The sequence below is a fragment of the Chiroxiphia lanceolata genome, chromosome 5 (genome assembly GCF_009829145.1).
Source record: "Chiroxiphia lanceolata isolate bChiLan1 chromosome 5, bChiLan1.pri, whole genome shotgun sequence".
Classification (NCBI taxonomy): domain Eukaryota; kingdom Metazoa; phylum Chordata; class Aves; order Passeriformes; family Pipridae; genus Chiroxiphia; species Chiroxiphia lanceolata.
Genome location: NC_045641.1, coordinates 60,811,512 through 60,833,301, shown reverse-complemented (window position 1 = coordinate 60,833,301; position 21,790 = coordinate 60,811,512). Strand labels below are relative to the sequence as shown.

Sequence of the window (21,790 nt, the reverse complement as noted above, 5' to 3'; positions counted from 1 at the left end):
CTGCAACACATAAAATGGCCCCAGAGAAGTGACTCACCTGCAGCAGTTCGCCGGTGTTCTGCTAATGTATAAATTTCCTGCAGCTGCTTCTTCTGATCCTCACTCAGCGGCGCCGTCAGCGAATGGTACCAGGCTGCATCCCGGCTCTGCACCGCTGTCAGAACAGGGATGGATGAAAAGTGATTGTCAGGTGCAACAAAACGAAACACATGGAATTTCTGGTCAGTTTTAAAACAGAATCTGCACTGCAAAACAGGCTCAGTATTCCTGCCGGTTTTCTTAGCACAGAATCCCCACTCTAACAGAGTCAATCCATTTTGGGGGAGCTTAATACATCCTCTCCTTTCTGAAACAGAAAGTTTGTCCATGAACAATGGTCACACGGTTATGTGAGTTGAATAACGTAAAACTCATATGAAAACTGAAAGCAACAGCATAATTTCTCCATTATGATTTTAACATCTAGAAGGTGACAAATATTTCTATATACAGCAGTCCTCTAGTGACCGAGGCCCACTTAATTAGGCTGTGATCTTAAAGTTCTGAAGGAAAACATGCAGAGAGTTAACTTCTGGATGTATTTGCTATCATTTGTTTTTTCAGCACTAGTAAGCCAAAAAAATCTTAGGGCTGACATCAGAAAGCAAGATCACATTTTCCATTTTCAGTTATCTAAATTATTTCTCGTAACAAAGAAAAGGGTTTTTCGTGGTGGTGGCCATAAACATCTCCAAACGATTTCATCACGTTATATCATCCTGCCAACCAGAAAACACGTACTTAGAAGTGCTTGTGTAAAAAACTGGTATTCATCAACACCATTTTCAAGGTCAAGAGGTGTGCTGAACCCTTCAAGAGCAGTCTCTTCCAATGCATCTTCATCCCAGTCATCATCATCATCATCATCTTCATCCTCTTCCTCTCCACCTCCACCACCACCTCCTCCTCCTCCACCATGGTTGTCTTGCATTGCCTGGCTCACTTCATTTGTCTCATCCTCATCACTCGATATCTCTTCTGGAAAAGCATTGATACATTTTGTAAAACAAAGTCTAAAAACTGTAAGGAAACAATGACTTAAGAATCAAAAGCAATTAATAAAGCTAGGTTTTGGCTGGAAAGGGGACTCTGTTAACACCCTTCCCCCAAAATCTTAAAAGCCTTGGAAAATGAAGCTGTTAAAATGTTTCCTATAGTCCAGATCACCTAAACTTCTGTTTCTATGCAGACCTGAGAAATGTGAAACTGTCACCTTTCTCCTTCTTTTATTTATGCAGTCACTGTGCAACTATAGGATCCAAAACTTTTGAGGAAATGTCTTCAACGAAGTGGTCCATCACTGTGCTTTTTAAATTACAGAGACCTCACAAATAGACACAAAACCATGAGTAAACCAGCTGCAGACCAATTGTCTGCCTGCTCTTCTTCAGAGTGCTCCTTTATTTGAACAAACTTAAACCAGCACCTCTTGTTTTGCTTTACCTTCTATTCCACTTAGAAACTATTACACCCTGATTTAAATGTAACTACAACACGAGATTCTAAACGCTATTTCTTACTTAAGGAAAAGTATTTCTGAATTATAATCAAGACGGAAAAATTCCCCCTCCAATTCCAAACCTTCAGCTCTTCCTCTGTTAACAGTTTAGAAAGAATAAAGATGACTACATATGCAGCAAGCAGGGACTAAATCACAGGATAGAGATTTGAAAATTACTGTGCTTCTTCCATACTGTATTTCTATACATTGAGAAGAATTCTGTGATTCCACTACAGAACAATCATGTGTGAAATTTCAGAGGATTACATAATCTGCTCACATCCAATCTAATTTTCAAACCTCAATCCATCTATCTACTGTTCCATGTCAAACAGATTTGCCTGCAGTGCCGTGTATGATTCCCTCCCCACAATTCCCTCTGTAAGACATTCTTTGGTGTTTTTTCTTTTCTGGCAGTTAGGGGCCTGTCTACTCAAGGAAACTCAGCTGCCTCAAACACCGTGTTGCAAATGACTTTCCATTTGGACAAAGAAGTGCTGCTAGGATTTCCTTTGAAATTCAACCAAATATGGTTTTCGAATAGTTGGGTACTAGGAATAGCTTCTTTCCAGGGAGTAAGAATATAACCAGTGGAGTCCTGGCAAACTCCTGCTGCCAGTGTGAGAAAACAGGGCATAATTATAACCTGGAAGAGTGGACTTGCAAGTTACTCTTAAACCAATACTAACCTTTCACAAAATATTAGCTGTCGTACTTTGAAACGTTTTCAAAACATTTTGGTATGAAAAATCAGTTCCTAAGATGACCTTTCATGCACCCAGTAAGCTGAGCTATTTTCAGCAGACTAATGAGTCTTAAATACAAACTGCAATTTCTTACCCCCTTTAAATTAAATCCAGACAAAATCCACAATGTGAAAAGGGGAGATTTTACCATTATCTTCTGCAACGTGTTTTTCATCTTTAGCATGATCCTCCTGTTCTGTGAGTTCTCGTGAGGCGCAAACTTGTTTTAAGCCCAAGAAGAGGAGGAGGATTGAGGGAACAATCTGGGCAGCCACAGCATCCACTGCAGGTGGTCGGTTCTGCAATTCCATTAGGATGCTCAGTCCTATTATGCACATCTTTCTGTCGTGGAGTCTGAAACAACACAGACTTGTTAGGAAAAAAACCCAGATTTTTAATGCAAGCATATTTAGAGAGCATTAAAATCCTGGTGCAGGACATGTGAGGTTATGTTCAAAGTCTATTTGCAAAGCTCCTAAACAAACTATTCCCTTTGTTCTGAAACAAGTGCCCCACTGGAAAGTACTTGTCCAATAACAATTAAACACTTTTCAAGCACTGGTCAAATTCCTGAAGCAACTGTTTCTGATTACCAAATGCAAAATTTGTAATGCTAAATAAATACTGTTTAATAATTATGTAGACTATCTTGTCTCTAATAAAGCATTTGATACAGATTATCATAATTAAGTAGGATGGAAAATTAATTTGCCTTGGCTTAGACAGCAGTACTATTGCAGGAACTGAAAATGGCAAAAAGACTACTAATGAAGAGTAATGATAAGCAGGAATGCACTGAATCACAGGGTGCATTTATGGAGAGCCCCAGGGCTAGCTGAATTTAAACACACTTATTAAAAGTCCATCAGAATTGTTGTATTATACATCCAATTTCTGATGCTAACTTAAAACACATAGCTAACGCTGGTGAAAGCAGGGAAATAATTCCACCCTATCAAGAATAACTGGCAGCATACCCAAATTAGGAACTTGCAAATGAGTAGACCTCCAGTAAAACAAACAAACTATAGATAATTGAAGGGAAAGAAAATCATTAAATTAGTAGCAGAAAAATTTTTATGTGACCAGAGTTAGGAAACTAGCTTTTAAATGTAAGAATTGATTTACACTTCCAGAAACAGAAGTTTCTGCAAACAAGACAGAAAAAGCCTGTAACTGCCTCTGCAGATACCCTTTGGTTCTCCTTTACTGGAAACATCAGTAGTATTCAACTCTGAGCTAAAATTACAGTATTCTGTAACTGGGGGCTTGAGAGGAGCTTGTTTTGTTTGAACTATTCAATTTGATGCTGACGGCTTCTGTGCAAGCCTTCCACAGGACAAGTAGTGCCAGCAAGACCTACAGAAACCAAGCAAACCTCCAGATGGCAGAAGATGGCCATCCTCTACACTCTTGGTAGATACTTCCATTACTGAATAAGTTTTACTTTGTAATGAAGAGAATACAACTTGAGAAAGGAGAAACTCATCAGATGGGCAACAGAGACTGCAATAAAGCTAACAGGGGAACAACCAGCTCAATCCACCACTTCAAAAACTGCTACAGAAATACAATTTTTTAAGTGCTTACAAGTTCATTATCAAAGTTTCTACGTAACATGCTACTGAACTATTATATCCTTTAAGCAACACAGGTGATCCTGTATTACAGCCTTCTAAACTTTAGTTATGCTTAAACAAGCCTAAAAATCTGGAGGGATTTCACTGTACCTCCCACATTGTTAGTCCTGTTAGAGTTTACTTAAGTGATTCATTCTCAAGAGTAGTTGACAATAAAAATAAATTACATATGACCATGTGGAACACTATGATCGCAGAAGACCTTCCAAGAAAAACAAAGTCAACAAGCATGTCAAATGGCACGCTTTGTCACATTGGCTTGGCTGCTTCACTGCATGTGTTGAAAAATGCAACCAAAGTGCAAGTAGGCAAAGAGAGTCCTTCCATCACTGCTAACTGCAGTACTTTCTTTTCAGATGGAATGGGGCACAAAAGATGGCATACAAACCAACCAAGGAAACTGAGACAGAGGAAAGAGGAACAGGGCCTGCTTTGTGAAAAAAAAAAAAAAAAACAAACCAAAAAAACCCACCCAAACCTGAATCCCTTACTTCTCTCAGCTGAAGTTACCTACTCCTGTATGTTGGAAAAAAGCTCATTGCCCTTTGCTTGAAGACCTTGAAGACCAAAAACCAGTCTAAAGATAATGCTACCCATGAATGAAGCATAGCTTTTTTGGGAGAGTTGTCCTTAGTGCAAGTACAAAGGAAAGAACTTTTTCTACCTCCTCTCTCTGCCAGCACTGTCATTCAAGTGTCATTCAAAGCTCTGTAATCTATGCACAAGACTTCTATCCTCAATCTTTGACAGGGGGAAGCCGTGAAATTCCTTCAAGACCCAACGTACAATGAAGCAATTTCAGTCACATGCGCCAGAGTAGCCGGTGACACCACCTTTTATCACAGATTTGAAAAAGCTACTGTTACACAACATCAATTGCAAAGTGCAAAACAGTAAAATGTAAAAAAAATCTTAGTAATTAATGACTTAGCTTCATACTAAATTATCTTTTTGGGACACCAAACGAAGCACTGCAGTCTGAAAGGGAGTCATCATTGGGAAGCAGCCCAAATGACCAAAATCGCCAGCGTATTTGTCATGCTCCATTTTAAAGCTTCTAAACGGAGTTTTAAGAACGAACACACATGTCTCCAGAATATGCATGTTACTAGAAGACTCAGCAGGACAGCAGAAATCCAGGCATCAAGCCATCTTTAGTGAACCTGAGCCAGAAGGAGACTTGTTTCTTTCACCTGCCAGCAGAGACAAACAGCAGGAAAAGCATCTGTCTTGCCTGAAGTTCAGCATTCTACTATGCCCCAGCTGTATTAAGTACTCACAGGACTGAACAAGCAAAACAGAGTTTTATGTCAGTTACATATTTTTGTAATGGTAAAAAATGGTTTCAGGACCACTCATTTGCTTTCAAAAGGCTCATTATTTCAGCACCCTTCCATCTGCTCGAGGGAGCCTGGGTATGATTCTCCTTAGTGATTTGTGCTTCGAGATCTGTACCTATTTGCTCAGCAGCACACAACAGTCCTCCCTAACAATCACAGGCTCTGCTTATTCCTGGATCCTGTGGATCCAGCCTGGAGTGTTAAACGCACAACACACAGCACATGACTCCAAGCCAAGTCTATTTCTAACAAGCTGTGTGTGGTCTTCATAATCTGCAGGACCTCTTCTTGCTAATACACTTCCTTCCAATACAGGATAAAAAGCTTTTATAATCTTTTGTATTTTAAACCAAGCCGAAAGTATTTCAAAGAAACATCACTAAGCCTTTCCTTTACTGGTTTGCTGTGTTCTTTTCTATTACAATCAATACAGCTCCTGGACAAACTGCAAATAATTACCCATTTCCTTCTAATTGCAAAGTTGGGACCAAATGAGACTAGGACTTTATATACAACTCTGAGAAAACTAGGATTTCTACTTTAACTCTTATCAAACAAATACCCCTATTCAGCTTCTAAAAAAAAAAAAAAATCACTTATTGAGGGTTTTTTTAGAAGCAAGTCCTTTCACCCTAGTTAACGGAGAAGAATTTTTAGTATGAAAGTAAGCATAAGTTGTGCAGATGTCTCACCCAAACTTAAGCTGTCAGGGAAAAGGAAGAAAGCAAGGAACAAATGTTTCTACAAATGGCCTTTCAGTTTGAAGCTATTGTAGAAAATGTTTAGAAATAAATAAATATCCTGTGACATATGGGCATTACAGGCACACAATCCGAGAAAGGGTTTCAAGAAAGTCAGATTTTGTTTGCATTTCTGTCTTTTCCTGTTCAGTTAGGCCTCTGAATATCTGGCTCCTGTTCAGATGATGACCCCTAATACTCTTAAAAAACCAAATGATCTTCTAGAAGCAGCGCTGTCCTGAGGGAAAGGGAGGAAGTCCCTTACAGCACAGTGCCTCACAAGCAGTACTACAGCAAAAGCCATACACCTGGAAGCCACATACTGAGGAGACAGCACTGAAGGAAGAGTGACTTTAAGATTTAAGCAATATTAGATTTAAGCAATTTAAGATAATTATTTCACTGCTGGTAGGAGAAGATCAAAGAGAGATTTTAAATCTGCTGCTGCCACTCAAGTGCAGAGTCTGAGCAGAATCTGGCATCATGATCATGTGTTTCATTTTCATAGGTTTTGTCAACTTATGTCTCAGCTTCAAATAAGAGTTTAGTTGAAAGGTAGCTGCAGTAGCCAATGCTTTCTGAAAAGCAACACAGAAGAACCAAAAGTTAAGTTGTAACTCACAAGACTACTTGAGATTGGAGCCTAGTCAGAGTCACAGCATTTTTGCCCTCTGAGTCTAGGCTAGTTTTTCACTGAATGCTCCAGGATGAACTGTTTCAGGCTATAAATCTCTTTCATTTTTTATTTCTTTTAAAAAAGGAACGACAAGTTTACCATCTGTAGGGAATGCCTTCTTTCCTACTGTCTCTGTTTGCACTCAACATTTGATATGTAGTAGAAAAAACTGACAGCACAGAGATGAATCTCAAAAACTTTGTTTTAACCATAAAAAAGGTAAAAATTATTGGAAATCCTAAAATATCTTGCTCTTTTCTAAAGCTGGTACATATAAAAATAATTTAGCAATTAAAAATAAAATTATGACAAGGTGTGGGAAGTAACTCAAAGGTGCCATTTTTCAGTTATTGACACTCCAAAAGAAATGAGGGACCATTGGGTCCTTTATGCCTTCTTTGTCACTCAGGTAACCCTTCTCATGGATAACATGTATTTCTGCTAAGATACAGGCTGCACTGTAGAGATTTGTATACACAGCAGGTAGAAGATGTCAGAATGCTTGTGATATTAAGAATGGTCCAGTTTTATCATAACAAATAAGAGACTTTTTCCCTACTTTTTATCTGTTTCATTTACTAATTTTAATTTTTTTTCTTCAAGAAGAGACACCTTCAAATACAGACACAAATGGGGAATTTGCAGAAAGACTGTATACACCAAAGCAGGCAATTTCTTTTGTATCTCCAAGTGGATTTCACTCTAATAAAACAGACAGAATTAATGTGCAGAATTAATGTCTGAAATGAGAAAGTCTGTGCTACAATTCTACAAACTGTTGTGCTTTCTTTGTCCCATTGAACTGAGTAATTGGGACAGAGGAGGGAGGAAAACTTTTACCATGTACATTTGACACGTGTTTTAAAAATACAGCAAAGGACACGCTGAGAACAAAACCCAAATAAACCACTTGGTCACTGATTGATTGGAAGTCACTATTCTATTACAGTTATAAAAAAAGGTAATGCAGTGCTCTAATGCACCACACAGTTCTAAATTCAAGATGAATCCTGTGGCAATAATGCAGCCATATGAAGACAGCATATAATTCTGTTCAGGAAAGATTAACTCAAGTAAGAATTGGTATGGAGAAAAGTTACTTGAACAACTGGGGAGTGGAGGAATTATCTTATAAGAACTCCCCTGGAAACTTGCTTAGAATTGGAGAGACAAGACTGTATCAATAAAAAAGAGGTAGGAAAAGAATGACAACCTAAAAGAGGGTATGCATCTACGGGTCAGGAGCTGCCTGTGCTCATCCATGGCATGACTCCTAACACACACTTCATTTAGTCTGTTGGCATAGGCTTTGCACATAGAAGAGAAGGCACATTCTAAGCCTATCCATACACCTGCAGTCAGATGTCAGCCTCCAATAACAAAACAGAACTCCAAGCAGGAAGGTGAGAGGTAGCTGTTAACTACTTATGACTCTCTGCTTTGTCCTTAAGTGGATTTGAATCTCGCAGACTCCATATCTCAGCTGAGAAGCAACCATTAAGTGTCAAGCACTGGACTTCACCTCCGCTCAGCATCAAGTGCACACTTTGCTATGTGATGACAGGCTTTGTTCCCCTTCATTTACTTTACAAATGTTCAGCTCCTGCCCAAGTGCACACTAGTGCAGTGCACACACACGTTCAGGGGAGGTTGGAATGCAGTTTAAGTTTAGGAGTATGTCAAACAGCCAGTACATCAATGGTACAGTGATAAATATGCAAGGAGATCATGCATAACTCACAGGGATCAAAATCAGTGTGGGATTCACTGAGCAGAGTAATGGTTTTTTAACATTAAAAGGAGCAGTTAAAAATAATTTACAAAATATAGAACAGAAAATATGTATTCAGTGTTTCAGATAAAAAGTTAACACGCTGCTGAAATCCTGCTGGTAAACTCTGAATACTCTGGAAAAACCCTCAATACTTGCCCAAAAAAACAGTCTGTGTCATTCATCCACTGGTTTATGAACTGTGCAGTGATGGGCTCAGGATTGTGTGGAAATCTGATGTTCTCCAAGGTGTGCAGAAGTAGGTCAGGATTGTAATAGAGTGCAGCTATGGCAACTTGAAGACACATGGTACGGAGCTCACTTGTTTTAACTCCTCTGGTTAATCGCTCCAGCACAGCCTCCACAAAGAGTGGAATACACTGGGCAGAAAAAGGAGAAGAAAAGGAAAAAAAGAAAAAGAAAGCAGTCATTATACTTGTTGCCAGATTATACAAAAGTTTAAAATACTTTTATCAGAATTGATGTCCACAGTTAAACTGAAGTCCAGGTATAATAACCTAGGAACACATTCCATTCACTTCCTAGCATAAAAGCATTTTAAGCCTCTGATCACATGCTTATAAATCAGCTCTTCTTTGAGCTAAAAACTGCAATGTTATTCTGAGCACAGAAGAGAATATTTAGGGCCATTTAGTAGAATTTGTTCTAGCCTGTATAAAAGGTTTAGAAAAGAACTCGAAGACATCCTAATCTTTAAATAAAGATTCCCAACAATTTCAAAACTAACAGGCATTAAAAACTAAATTACCTAAATAATGTAAAAGTGATGTTAGATTTCTTACAGAAGTTTTGAAATGAGTGAGTTTATTCAGATAAAATCAAGTATGCACAAATTTCCAAACAATGAAATACACATCTACTTAACATATATATATTTCAATGTGCGGATTTACACTTTATAAAAATTTGGGAAGCATTATAAAGGTTTTAGTTTACGAGTTTCAGTTTAGTGTGCAACCATTTCAATTCACAGAGTTGTACAGATCAATTAAGCCTTCCACCACCCACTTATTTCAATGCAAATGAATTGAATTCACTTTAAACTCTTCCAGATCTCCTTTGAAAGAAAAAACTTTCAGGGAACATTTTTATCTGCAATGACTTCAGATTTATATTAGTAAAGTTATACTGGTTTCAGTAAAATTAACTGAAAATTTATCACCAAAGTCCATGGACTGCATTGGTGGCAACATCAAATATGATACATCAAAGTAATTTAGGCTCATTACATAAAGCCCAGAATTTAGCCCTAATAGAAAAAAGACTACTATCTAAAAGGATGTTCTAAGAAACTCCAGAAAATTGTTATTGTTTTTCCCTGCAATCACAATCCAGCCACAAGAAAAAAAATCTGCATTTCCAAACACAATGCACCAAGTAATTTAAAATGTCAAAAAGTTCCTATGGCTTGGAGAAACAACAGTAGTTGGATTTGCAGTTGGATATATAGTTAAACTCTCAGCCACAATGGTTTTAATTATATGTGTTTTGCATCAAAAGGGAAATTCTATTAGTAGAAAGCAAAAAAAAGACAACCCTGAACAACATATTATATCCTTATCATTCAGTCTATATTTATTTTCTAGTCATGCCCATTAATATCTCATCTCAAAAACAAAAACCACAACCTTACAAACTCTCATGCGTTCATTTATTTATTTCCATATTTCTCTCCACTTAACATTTCCCTCAAATTCTCCAATTCCAACTGTTTTTCTCAGGAACCATAGATGGATCACTGGAACCAGTAAAAGAGAAAACCTGTTCAATATATATCACCTGGTCAATACCCCGTCCTTTGCATTGAAGAACAATTACTTCCAGGAGTTTGGCTGCATGGCACTCTGCATCTTCTCCTGCATCTCCTGTTAGTACCTAAAAATCAGAATGACGATTTACCAGTATTAATCACCAACAACACTGACAGCAAGTGCTCCTGCACCTGCATACATCCAAAAAATCTCTACACAGCATATACATATCTATTCATGCACAGGACATAAGCAAGGATAAGTGGCTAAAGGTGAACTTTAAAAAGTCAAAGAAATTGCTGCAGTTCTTTAAGAATGTTATATTATATTATTTCTATGTCCTCACTTTCTCTTTTTAAAAAAATAAATGTTACTTATAAGAATCACTGATGTTTCCCACATTGTTTCTGTTTTTTCACTTCAATTCTAACAGTCACTGGCAGATCAACAGCCTGGCAAAGTGAAGTCCTATTTCTAGGCTAGTTTCTGACTAAAAACAAGATGTATGCAATCCTTCTGTGTACAGGTACACAGGTGTGAAACTGAGTGCTTTGTCTCAGTGCATTTCAACAGCATGGTCAGTGTCAATCAAAACTGACAAAGCAGCAGAATTCTCAAATGTACTCGAATTCTCTAAGCTTCTTAAAAATCAGCAGGTAGCTAAATGCCTAACACTCTATAATGCCCCAGATCAGAGAAGGACTGCAGCATGATCTCATACCTTATTATACATGAGAGACTCAGTATAAAGGAGAAACAAGTATAGGAAAAACTTCAAGTGAGTTCGCACCTTAGCTGACAACTAGGGAGTCCAATTGCAAGACACAAAACCCAAGGAAATCAGGCTTCATTAATTCCTCTACTTACCAAAATAGCTGTTCATAGAAGAGAGTCAAGATGAACAGCAACTCTCTCCCACACAGATTTGTGCATGTAATTTTTTAAAAGCATGCCACTTTAAAAGTGTGAAGGTGCTGTATGTGCTCAGAACCGAGCTGAGACCAAAATTCCCTTAGTTCTGAAATGCCTGGCCACCACCTGGCATGTTCAGGTCACTGTTTGTTAAGTACTAGTGATAAGCACAACAGTAAGATTTAGAAGCCTTACCTTTTTACACATGGCATAAATTATTTCTAAATGTTTTGGGTTAGACAGTAAAGTATCAGTGTCAATGGTCACATAATTATGCAAGAGAGGCATCATATCTGCAGAACAAGGAGAGCAAAAGAGAAAAAAGTTAAAGGAATCCTTGCAAGTGCTAACCAGCGAGGGTGTAGTCCTATAACGGAATTCACTGGCTTATATTCTTGGATACCATTGGAAATTCAAACTCTGAAAAAGCCTTTTCTAGAATTCTTCACAAAGTGCACCATGGAGGGTGCATTGTCAGAAGAGGAACTAGGAGAGGACTACATTTTAATTAATTTGCAGTTTCGCATTAGTTTTGAATATTTCAGCTTTCTTTGAGTTCAGGATCTCCTACAATAACTAATCACACTGACAGATTTGAACATCCTTCTCCTACTTAAATATGCTCCTGTTAAACTCCCACACTCAACAGACAGTCAGGGCATGACTCAAATACATGATCATTTTAAACCAAGACACTAAATGGAAGCGACCCTTATTAAGGTGGGGTTTGGAGATGAATTCTCAAACAGTGGAAACATCAGTAGAACAGAAGGGATTGTACCTGCAAAGTATTCAAAGCAATCCTGTTGGAAAACCTCATACAGAACACCTAAGAGTTGCCACATCTGAGGTGAAATCATCTGGCATGTTAAGCTGAAGGCCAAGGAGAGAATTTCTTCATAAAACTCTGTAAAAGAGAATCAATTTGAAGCAGAGTGCTTTAAAAAATAAATTTAACTTGCAAATACCTTGAAATCTGAAACCAAGTCCTGAGTCATATAATGACTAGAAGACAGCAATTAGAAACTAAATCATACACAGAAAAATAGTACAAGTCGGAAAAGACTCTTTCAGATAGGCCTCATGTTGGCTACAGTTACAGCAATATGCATAGTTTTCCACTATCAATACACATCAAAAAAACATATCACCAGCACATCAAAGACAATGCTTTTAACCAATTACTGAAAAATATTTTATTTTCTCAGCCTTTGTTTTTTCTTAAAGGCCTTATTACAAAACCATGTAACTCTTTAGTGCAAGGTACTGATAAAGCAGTAATTTAATTGCAGACCATGTCCATAACAGACCAGTGTAATTGTAGACATAGTCCTTTAAGATAACTAGCTAGAACTATAATCAGAACTGCATCTTCTGCTTTTGAGTTTGACCTCCAAAACACAACAAACAAGCTGAATAATGTACAAGAGGAGATCGGGAGAAACAAATTATAACTGAAAATTAATGCCTTTTTTATTCTTTAAAGAAGTACACACAGAGATGAAATTCTGTTCTGGAAGAGAGCAATAATTAATTTACATGTTTTTACATAAAAAAAATTCTTCATGGTTTTTCTAAAAGTTATCTCTAAGACGTACCTATAACATGTTTCTGCAAAACAAGGCCAATGATCTGTAAACAAATGCTCTCAAGCTGTTGAGTGATCTGAAATAAAAACATAAAGCAGTTTATTAAAAAAAAATTAGAAATACAGTAATTTAATAAATGTATTTGACTAATTCAGTTGGAGAAGTTCTTACAAAAGGCTTTTACAATTTTTTAAATGCTGCATCAAAAATCACAATTATTATCAAATAAGATCTCACTGATACAGAAAGAATCTCTTTTCTTGTGAATACGTGAAACATAAACTTACACTGCACCACAACTGGGAGACCAATTCCTACGAATACTATCCAAGAAATCACCTACAAATACGGGTCACCATTGTAAAAAACTAGCCTTAGGCAAAACATTTCTCCCTAAACTCTACTTTAACAGCCTGTAATACAACTAGCCACTGTGAGGAAAATTAACTCTACCCCAGCCAAAATCAGCACATTCCAAAGAAGTGTTTACCCAAAAAAGTGCTAAGAATGTTACCCTCAGGATATAGATTCCCCTTGAAGCTGAGAGCTAAACAATGAAGAAATCACAAAAGTAAACTGGGCTTTAAATTCAAATTCAAAGATTGACTGGTACCAGTAAATGCATGTTCATGTCAAGTGATGCCACATACATGGAAATGCTTGTTGTTGTGACTGAAAGGCATGTGGAATAGGAGAAAAGTATGAAAGAAAATCTCACCTCCTTGTGATCTTCCACAACTGTCAGGATTGTGTCAATTGTGTGCAAGATGCCCATGGCCATAACTGTTTTGTCCTCTACTTCCTCATATTCCTCACTCTGAAGTACTTTACCAAATATTTCAGCCTGTGAACAAAACCAACCAGCCTGACATTCAAGAGCAAACTCACATTTCTAATTTGTCATGCAAAGCCAAGACAGCTAATGCAACAGCACCAATGCCTTATCTCTAAGAGCTGTCAGCACTGAAAGGGGAACATAGAAAATTAAAATCTCCTCTTTTTTTTAGAAGTCTGACTATGTTAAGTCTTTTGAAACATTAAATGGTTAGAGCTTGGCTCATTAAAAACAGTGACAAAATTCAGTATCTTTGAAAAACGTATAGGTTTTAAAGATGCTTCCCAGAGTAAAGAAAACCATAAATACTGTGAATACTATAGGTGGACTCTTATAAAGATTACTTTAAACAGTGTGCACTTCAAAGTTCATTAAATGTTTCCCAAACTAGGCACGTGCTTCTGACTGGACTGTTGCTGGACTATTGTCTCTTACCAGGTGTTGAGTCATGTCAACAGCGATTGTAGCCACTTCCTGACTGTACTCACAGATCATCTTCTGGATTACATTGGTAAGATCATCATTCTCCGTCTCTCTAATGATGTGCAAGAGCTCCTGCATAACTGGCCTCACATAAGGCTTCACATATTCCTTGGCTAAAAAAAACCAATTGAAACCAGGTGAAGTCAACTGTCCATAAACAAAAATACACAGCATCTCAAAACTACCAGGTAACTGGCTACTCTTGAACAAAATAATTTTTTTTAAATTGAATTTTAATTAATCTGAATAAAAAAATAAAAAAAGCCAAAAAACATACCCAAGGCACTTTTACAGTTCTTAACTAGTAGACAAAGTAAATAAATTGTACAATAATGAAATGTCATCTACAGCTAAAATCCAGTTTTGAGAGAATACTTGCCCTCATACATAGGCAGCATTCATTCTTAAACATACACACAAAGACAGGTAATATTTACTTTGTTAAAAGAAACATGCTGATTCTAACTTCTTTTGTGCACAGACTTGCTGTAAAAACTAGAAGTCAGAATTCTGTGATGTACACAGTAACCAATGAGCAAGTGAAGCTGTCTAAACATGATGAAATGTTCTTAAATATATGCCTTTAGATGGTAGAAATGTTTAGATAAATCTGCACCAACCTTCACATCTCTACAAAAAAAAGAAAAAAATCAATAAATCAGTGCATACAGCTGATAAATCACTGTCACATACCTTGTTCTTGGTTGCTTATTAAGGTCTGAAGGGCTATGGCTGCTTCTACTTTGACAGGCATTTCCTTATCTTCAATCAGGCTCTTCTTTGTCAGCTCTACTGCATTCCTCAAGTTTAACTCATTGTGAAATTTCAAAGCACTGAATGAATGAAGTACCCAACAGGACTGCAAGACAAAAAGAAAAAAAGAGTTAGGGACTATTGCAATTTTTAAGCATTTTTTTTAAGTGATTCAAAACCAACACTATCTATCTCTCTGTTTCCATGTATTGCTTTTTTACCCCCTTAATTACGGGGTATTCATACATTAAATGTAACAGGTTTTGCTGTTACTGTAACTCAAGCAGTTCTTCGTCATCCTTTCCCAAATTCCAATAAATTCAGCGTGCACATAATTTGCATTCATAGCTTTGGTCCTTCTAGGGGAAAAACCAGAAAAAAATCAAGAAAATTAACTGTTTATGGCTGGTATCAGCACCTGAGGATTTTCTTCAAGCTACACTCAAACTGACGTTATCTACTCTGTGGAAATTCTACCTATTCTTCACAGGCATTCAACGACTTTAGTTACTAAGATCTGCTAATGAAAAATGGCCACAACCACTGCTCAAATTCTCAAGTTCGATTTAAGAAGTAAACAACAATATATCACAGACTTTCCATCAATTGATTTACCTGAAAAATCATTTTTTAAATCAAAATGATGAAAAAATACCGTAAGACAGTTTTATTTTAAATTTTACTATGTCTTTGCTTTATTTCTTTCATTAACATTCAGAATGAAATCAAACTGCAAAGGAAGGAATCATGGAAAATACCAAAATTGATGTAAGAGGTGAACTTACTCTAGCTCTGAGGTACCCCAGGTTAGACATGAATAAGGGAAATACATGATTCTGTAACATCAGCTCCATCTGATCCTTGAAAACGCTCTTCTGTTGGTGTAAGCAAAAATTAATTTTGGAGACCATTCATTTTACATACTTCATCCTAGCTAGTAATTCATTTCAACTATCAACCATGAGAAATAAAATTACTTGTCTATATAATAAAGGTATTCTCTCTCAGAGATCTGGATCTCATACCTTGAACACAACAAACTCATAAGCATAGCAAGTTCAAAGCCAGATAAGTAAAAGAACTGTACATATATAATATTCAACTCTACGTTATTCATTACAATACTGTAAACAGGAATTTTCATTTTATTTAAGGCAATCTGATTAAGGCAGATTTTTCTTTAAAACTATTCAAGATAAATAACCTAGTACTTCCAATCTTCCTACAAAGGAGTATATACATACCTGAAGACAAAGATAAGCTTAATATGAAACAGATCTGAGTTTTCAAATGACCTACGGTTACTATAAGCATCAAAACTAATTATTTTGCACATTACAACAACAAAAAAATCACATCTTTTTTCATGCGTATTAATGGGCAAAGATAATTCCTTTGTGACAAAAATCTCCTTAGTTAGAGAAGGATATTTGATGAGTTATCCTTCATTATTTCAACCTTGGAAAATCCCAAGATATTCACAGGGAGCTAGAACTACCAGCATGGAGATTTGGGACTTTCCTTATAGCCCTAGAATACTAGAAAAGATATAAGCATATATATAGATATAAGCATATATATAGGTGTTACCACCTAAAGGAATGATTCACTGACTAAGATAGGAGGTGGGTGAAATGAGACATGTATCTTAGGGAATCAGACTTTATTTCACCAGTGGATACATAATTTTTTCCCCATATTGATTCCCCAAACCATCACAGAGGTGGATGAAGAACTGAGCAGAGAAAAATCAGAGAGAAGGGGAAAGAACTTTCCCTTGTGCACACAGGTCAGAAGTTTGTGTGCATTCAGTTGAAGTTGTGTGGAGAGCCAGGTGGCCAAGGCAGGGTCATTGTGTCTACAAGCTCCTTACAACCTGTATCTCAGTCAACTCAACAGCCAGAAAACACAAATCCAATATTTTATGCAGAAACAGTTGATGGAATTATTCAATGCGCCAAATTCCAAATACAAGAAATTCAGATCTGAACGGAGTCTGCAGTGTTTGGGGATTATTAAACTTTTATAAAGTATATTATAGCCTCATGTTCCAGGACTGAAAATTTCAAATAGGAGTAGAATACTGGAATAACCTTTTTTTCCTCAGGAAAGAGACAAATAGATTTAGAAACCCTCAGTCAATATGAAAGTCTCCTCATAACACAAACAATGTCTTCCTCTTTCACTGTTATGCTCCAGCGTGAGGGAGGGCATCTACAACCCAACATAATCTACAAAAGTTCTTTAAAAGTTACTGATGTTTCAGGAATTAAGATCAGATCATAGATTGGTACATTGGTAAAAAACCAGACAGTAAATGTTGGTAAGATGTTGTTTGTGATATGAAGACACATCCTGCACAGAGAGACAACTCCCATAAAATACAATAAACTACTTCTAAAAGGAAGCCTCCAGCACAACGTCACCATTCTCATGCTAAAAGTGATAAAGTTTTGGCAGTTCTTTTGACATGGAACAAGGGCTTACTTTGGACTCCATCATCTACAAAAACATAAGGGAAACTGTAATCAATGTTAATTAGAGAGCCACAGTGTGGATTAAATTTGTATTCAGAATCCAGAAAAATACTCAAAATTCTGAAGGTGTCTATAAAAAAAAATGGAGGAAGGCTCTGTGTTCTTCACAGTTACTTTCAGAACTCCTAACTGGCTGATGAAAAAAGACTTAGAGTCACACATTGCAGAGTAAGAAAGTTGGAAAGCTAGACAAAACACTCCTGCAACATGTGAAGTAGACCTTTTTCTGGAACCAGAAGACGCCCACAAGAGCGCAGGCTGTTGGGGAATTTGATAAAGAATCACAGGTAATTTACTGATGGAATGCATGTTTGCTTTTTTAACACTTCCATTTTAATACTAAAGCAGAAGAGGACCAAGGGACTGTTCTATAGCAAATAGAGCTTTGGAAAAACTTGAGAACAAAAATCTGTGTATAAAATGGGAATATAAAAACCAGGAAAGAATGTTAATATTTTTAAATAAACAAACCCTCATATTCTGATTGCACAGTGAAATCTCTCTACAGACCTTATAAATATGGCTAAGGTCTAGTCACACTTTAAAAACTAAGACTTTTCTATTTTAAAATCACTATTGATAATAAGAATTGCCAACCTTGTTCACTTATTTACCCACCTACCTTCAGTAAAATATCTGCTAGGGATCCTATAACATGCAAAGCTCCATCTTTTTTCCTTGGATCAATGTTTGGCTCTGTCAGAATCTGGTAGCAATATGCCATCATTTTTGGTAACACCTATGCAGGGCAGAAAATACACAATCTCCTTTAGTCAAATTATTTTAATAGCATTTTTTAAGTTAAAAAATTCATATGACATACTTAATAAATTTTATCTTGGCCAAAGCAACTGTGAGGTACTATGTGTAGCATCTTTCCATAGTTAAAATTTAGAAGGTTTCTTTTTCGTCTTTTTAGCCAAACTTGTCAAAATTAATTTCCTTGAAATGTCACATTACTACTAGTAAATAAGGTATTTTTGTTATTGTCCTGAGATAAATCAAAAAAGGTGATGAAAAAGCAAGAGGCTCAAACTGTACCTAACCCATTTTTTTTCCCTTTAACTTCTTTTCTGGCTTGTCGCACACATATATATTAAATAAATACATATGTGTGTGTACATATATACATGAAGATACACATATATTTTGGCAGTAGCTTCTGAAGTTGACTAGACTTACAAAGGTTTCTTGGCAAAACCAACCGCTGAATATAATTTCCACACCCATTATGTCCTTTTCCCAGATGATGAAATTTTGATGGTCTCAATACCAATCATGAAAATGAGAAGGAAGGTCAGTGGGCAAGAACTGTTTTGACAGCAAAGAAGTAGAAAGGTCATATTCCACCTGACATAAGACTATGTCCTTCTTTGAAAACCCACATGGAAATGGAGCTCCCTGTTCACTGGATGTTAAAACAGTACCCAGAAAAACACTTGCCACTATAGCAAACTGACATGTGCCTTGCAGGACTTGCCTGGGTACTTTTGCACAGATCACTGTAAATATAGAAAGTTCTACAGAACAGTTATGTCCTCATTAAAAAGTAAATGCATGAAATGGGTTTCACTCTTGCTAATTTCATTGCTGTCAACAGGATTTTAAATAGTATCAGTGAAAATTAATAAGGATCATGTTCACTTTTTCCCCTGCTACAGTTTGTGATGCTCAGAACAGCCATGACAGAAGCTGTCTGTAAACTTGGGAAAAATCTATTCCAGTACATCTATTTCAACTCAGTTTGTATCTGGTAGATTAATTTTAAAGCTGCAAGAGGAATCCATTTATTTAAATATATACACACATATTTTAATTCTCCCAAAATTAATAGCACTCAGTCAGGAAACATTTGATTAAGTATTATCAAGTAGATTTTTCAAGACTAGCTTCTTGTAGCATCTTCAAATTTAAGGGGAAAATAACATTATAAGGAAAATTCAAATAAATAAAAGTCTCCAGTTTCATACCTCTTTTCTCTTCTTTGCAGCAGTATAAAGGAGATTCTGTGCTGCTGTTGTAGTGGATGCATAATCCTCAAATACATCTAAAAAATTGGAGGGAAAAAAGCATAGCAAAAAAATTTTCTTTTCTGAGTAATGAATTTTTTATAGACCATCTTGTTTTCAAGATATTACAAATTCAGGTGAATACATAACCTCAAAACTATTGACATGGTTGCTTTCACTTCACAGTTAAGAGTCAGACCCAAGCTTATGTCACATAGCTTATAAAAGCATTTACTTATTGCCTTCCAAATCTACTGCCACTCATCATTCCCTTTATTAAGAATATGTTATTTATTCATTAACTCTTCTGAGACCATGTATATAAGGGATGAAAAATCCTGCCTCTTTTTTTAATTACAGCCCTTATAGAAAGAACAGCAGTACATTCCAGTACCATCTGTATACCATATGTACACATTTTTTGCTTGATTTTATTAAAATCTCATGGGAAACCTTTTGTATGTAAAACTACTTGGATCTGGGGTAGTTTTATATCTGCTGAAAGTTGAAGCTTTTTAGCTTCATTCATTACAAGTAAACCTCCTTTAATCAAATTGAAAATACAATTTATATCTTGGAAAAGATATCTGGGCTGCAAACATACTCTAATCCAAATATCCCTACACAAATTAAACTAAAAGATCTAAAAATGTAATCTTAAAATGTGACTAAAATTACACAATAACTTTTCCTGAAAACTTGAAGATAAAACATCATTAAGAAATGCTACCAGACTACTGGAATTCTTGTTTCAAGCCAAAAAGTGCCTCACTAACTTTCCATTTAATGTACTTTGATACTTGGGGGTTTTTTTGCCTTCCACAATACAATTTTAATCTGCATTTAACTTCCTCAGCTACGTATAAAAATAAGATTCTCTCTTTGCACAGAAAGAATTGAATTCATACACGAAAAATCAGTGATGTATTTGTACCCCGGTGATCAATGTTATATTGTAATTAATTTGTTGCATAACAACTCTCCAAGCTTTTTTAATTATTCTATGAATATTTAAACTCTGTTTTCACATATGCTAATCCCAAATCAACTAATTAAAAATTCCCAAATGCAACACATATATCTCTATGGTGTCTGGTTTGCAGGAGTTTTCCAGCTAGAATTGCTGTATTTTTAAAATACCCTTCTCTTTTTCAATGACATGACTCTTTTAATAGAAGTAATTATTCATAATATGGTTCTATGCGATATTCCCAAGATTTTGCACCAAGTCTTTTGAAAGAATACATATATCTAATTATCTTACAATCTACTAATAATAATTGGAAAAAAAATGCTGAAGGCATTGACAATTTTCAATAGACAAAGAGCAAGTCAGGCCTCTTCTGGTCAAAGTGAGAGCTGCAAGGACTTGCAGACAAGCTGGCACATCTGCAATCCAGGATTCTGAAACTGGTATTAACAAGTGAGCAAGCCAGTCTATTTGAGCTGCTCCAAGCACATGTGAAGAAGAAACAAATGTTGAGAGAATCATTTAAAGCTACCAGCCAAATGGTCCAAACTCGCTTGATCTGCCACCTGCTTTTAACTACACATTGGTGAGATTTTGGTTTTGTTTTCTTATTCCTGTTGTTCAGGACACTGGTGGTGAAGACAGAGACATTACAGCAGGCATGGGGATGGCTGGAACTATAGTTACAGCTATGATGAAAGGAAAAAATACCTAAAGAAAATGCTAAATTACCAAATTTCATGCGGATATATTCATATGGATCCTCTTGCCAGAGCTCTTCATCCTCATCTTTGTAGCACATCAGAGAGAATATCACCTCTTCTGTTATACTCTAATTTTAGAAAAGTCAAATACACATAAGTACAGACAAAATCAAACTCCAGTACAGCTTCCCTCCACCATGCACTACTTTACTACCTACTTTTCTGAAGAGCAATATTCCTTTAAGCAGTGCTCTTTTATTTTGTCGAACAGAAACAAACTTACAGTATTATACGTAATTTCCTTTTGCAACAGTCCCAGACAGCAGCAGTAATTACATAATCTATCTTTACAATAATACAGTACCACACACAAAATAATACTTCAGGACATAGCCTATAAACAGCAGAACATTGCATTCTGCAGAAGGACCTTACCAATGCAATACTTAGCATGAGAAGAGATTTCAGAATTCTTTCTCTTAACAGTCACGGAATTAACGAGCTACAACAGGGGAGCTTATGATATGAAAAAATAAGAGCAGGAAATCACTTTTCATTTGCTCTTAGTTCACTTATAAAACACATCCTTAAAACAGACTTCAGCTCTTTTAGGTTAACGTTTTCTTTGCTCACTATCTTTGCACTATTATCAAATGTGAATTTCCCAAATCTATAGACAGTTAGCAACTAATAAAAGGCAGAACATTATGACTGTCTAGTAGACTTCAAAAATAAAAATACAGAACTTATGGAACAGAATCTTTGATTGAGTT

The 21,790-nt window shown here is 36.3% G+C and overlaps 1 protein-coding gene across 2 annotated transcripts in view; it reads right to left on the bottom strand.

Annotated features, from left to right (window-relative positions):
- Positions 1–21,790, bottom strand: part of IPO8 (importin 8) — a 48,523-nt gene that overhangs the window by 7,348 nt on the left and 19,385 nt on the right. Inside the window, exons 10-24 of one of the 2 annotated variants that reach the window (XM_032688055.1) lie at positions 21,046–21,145; positions 19,305–19,381; positions 17,957–18,073; positions 15,583–15,672; positions 14,738–14,903; positions 13,997–14,157; positions 13,445–13,570; positions 12,736–12,802; positions 11,919–12,044; positions 11,333–11,430; positions 10,254–10,349; positions 8,613–8,833; positions 2,435–2,640; positions 781–1,017; positions 38–154 (exon numbers count right to left, since the gene is read on the bottom strand). In XM_032688055.1, the coding sequence (XP_032543946.1) occupies positions 38–154; positions 781–1,017; positions 2,435–2,640; positions 8,613–8,833; positions 10,254–10,349; positions 11,333–11,430; positions 11,919–12,044; positions 12,736–12,802; positions 13,445–13,570; positions 13,997–14,157; positions 14,738–14,903; positions 15,583–15,672; positions 17,957–18,073; positions 19,305–19,381; positions 21,046–21,145 (2,005 nt within the window). Of the gene's footprint in view, positions 1–37; positions 155–780; positions 1,018–2,380; positions 2,641–8,612; positions 8,834–10,253; positions 10,350–11,332; positions 11,431–11,918; positions 12,045–12,735; positions 12,803–13,444; positions 13,571–13,996; positions 14,158–14,737; positions 14,904–15,582; positions 15,673–17,956; positions 18,074–19,304; positions 19,382–21,045; positions 21,146–21,790 lie in introns of those variants that run through there. The other variant, XM_032688056.1, reaches the window with a different exon arrangement.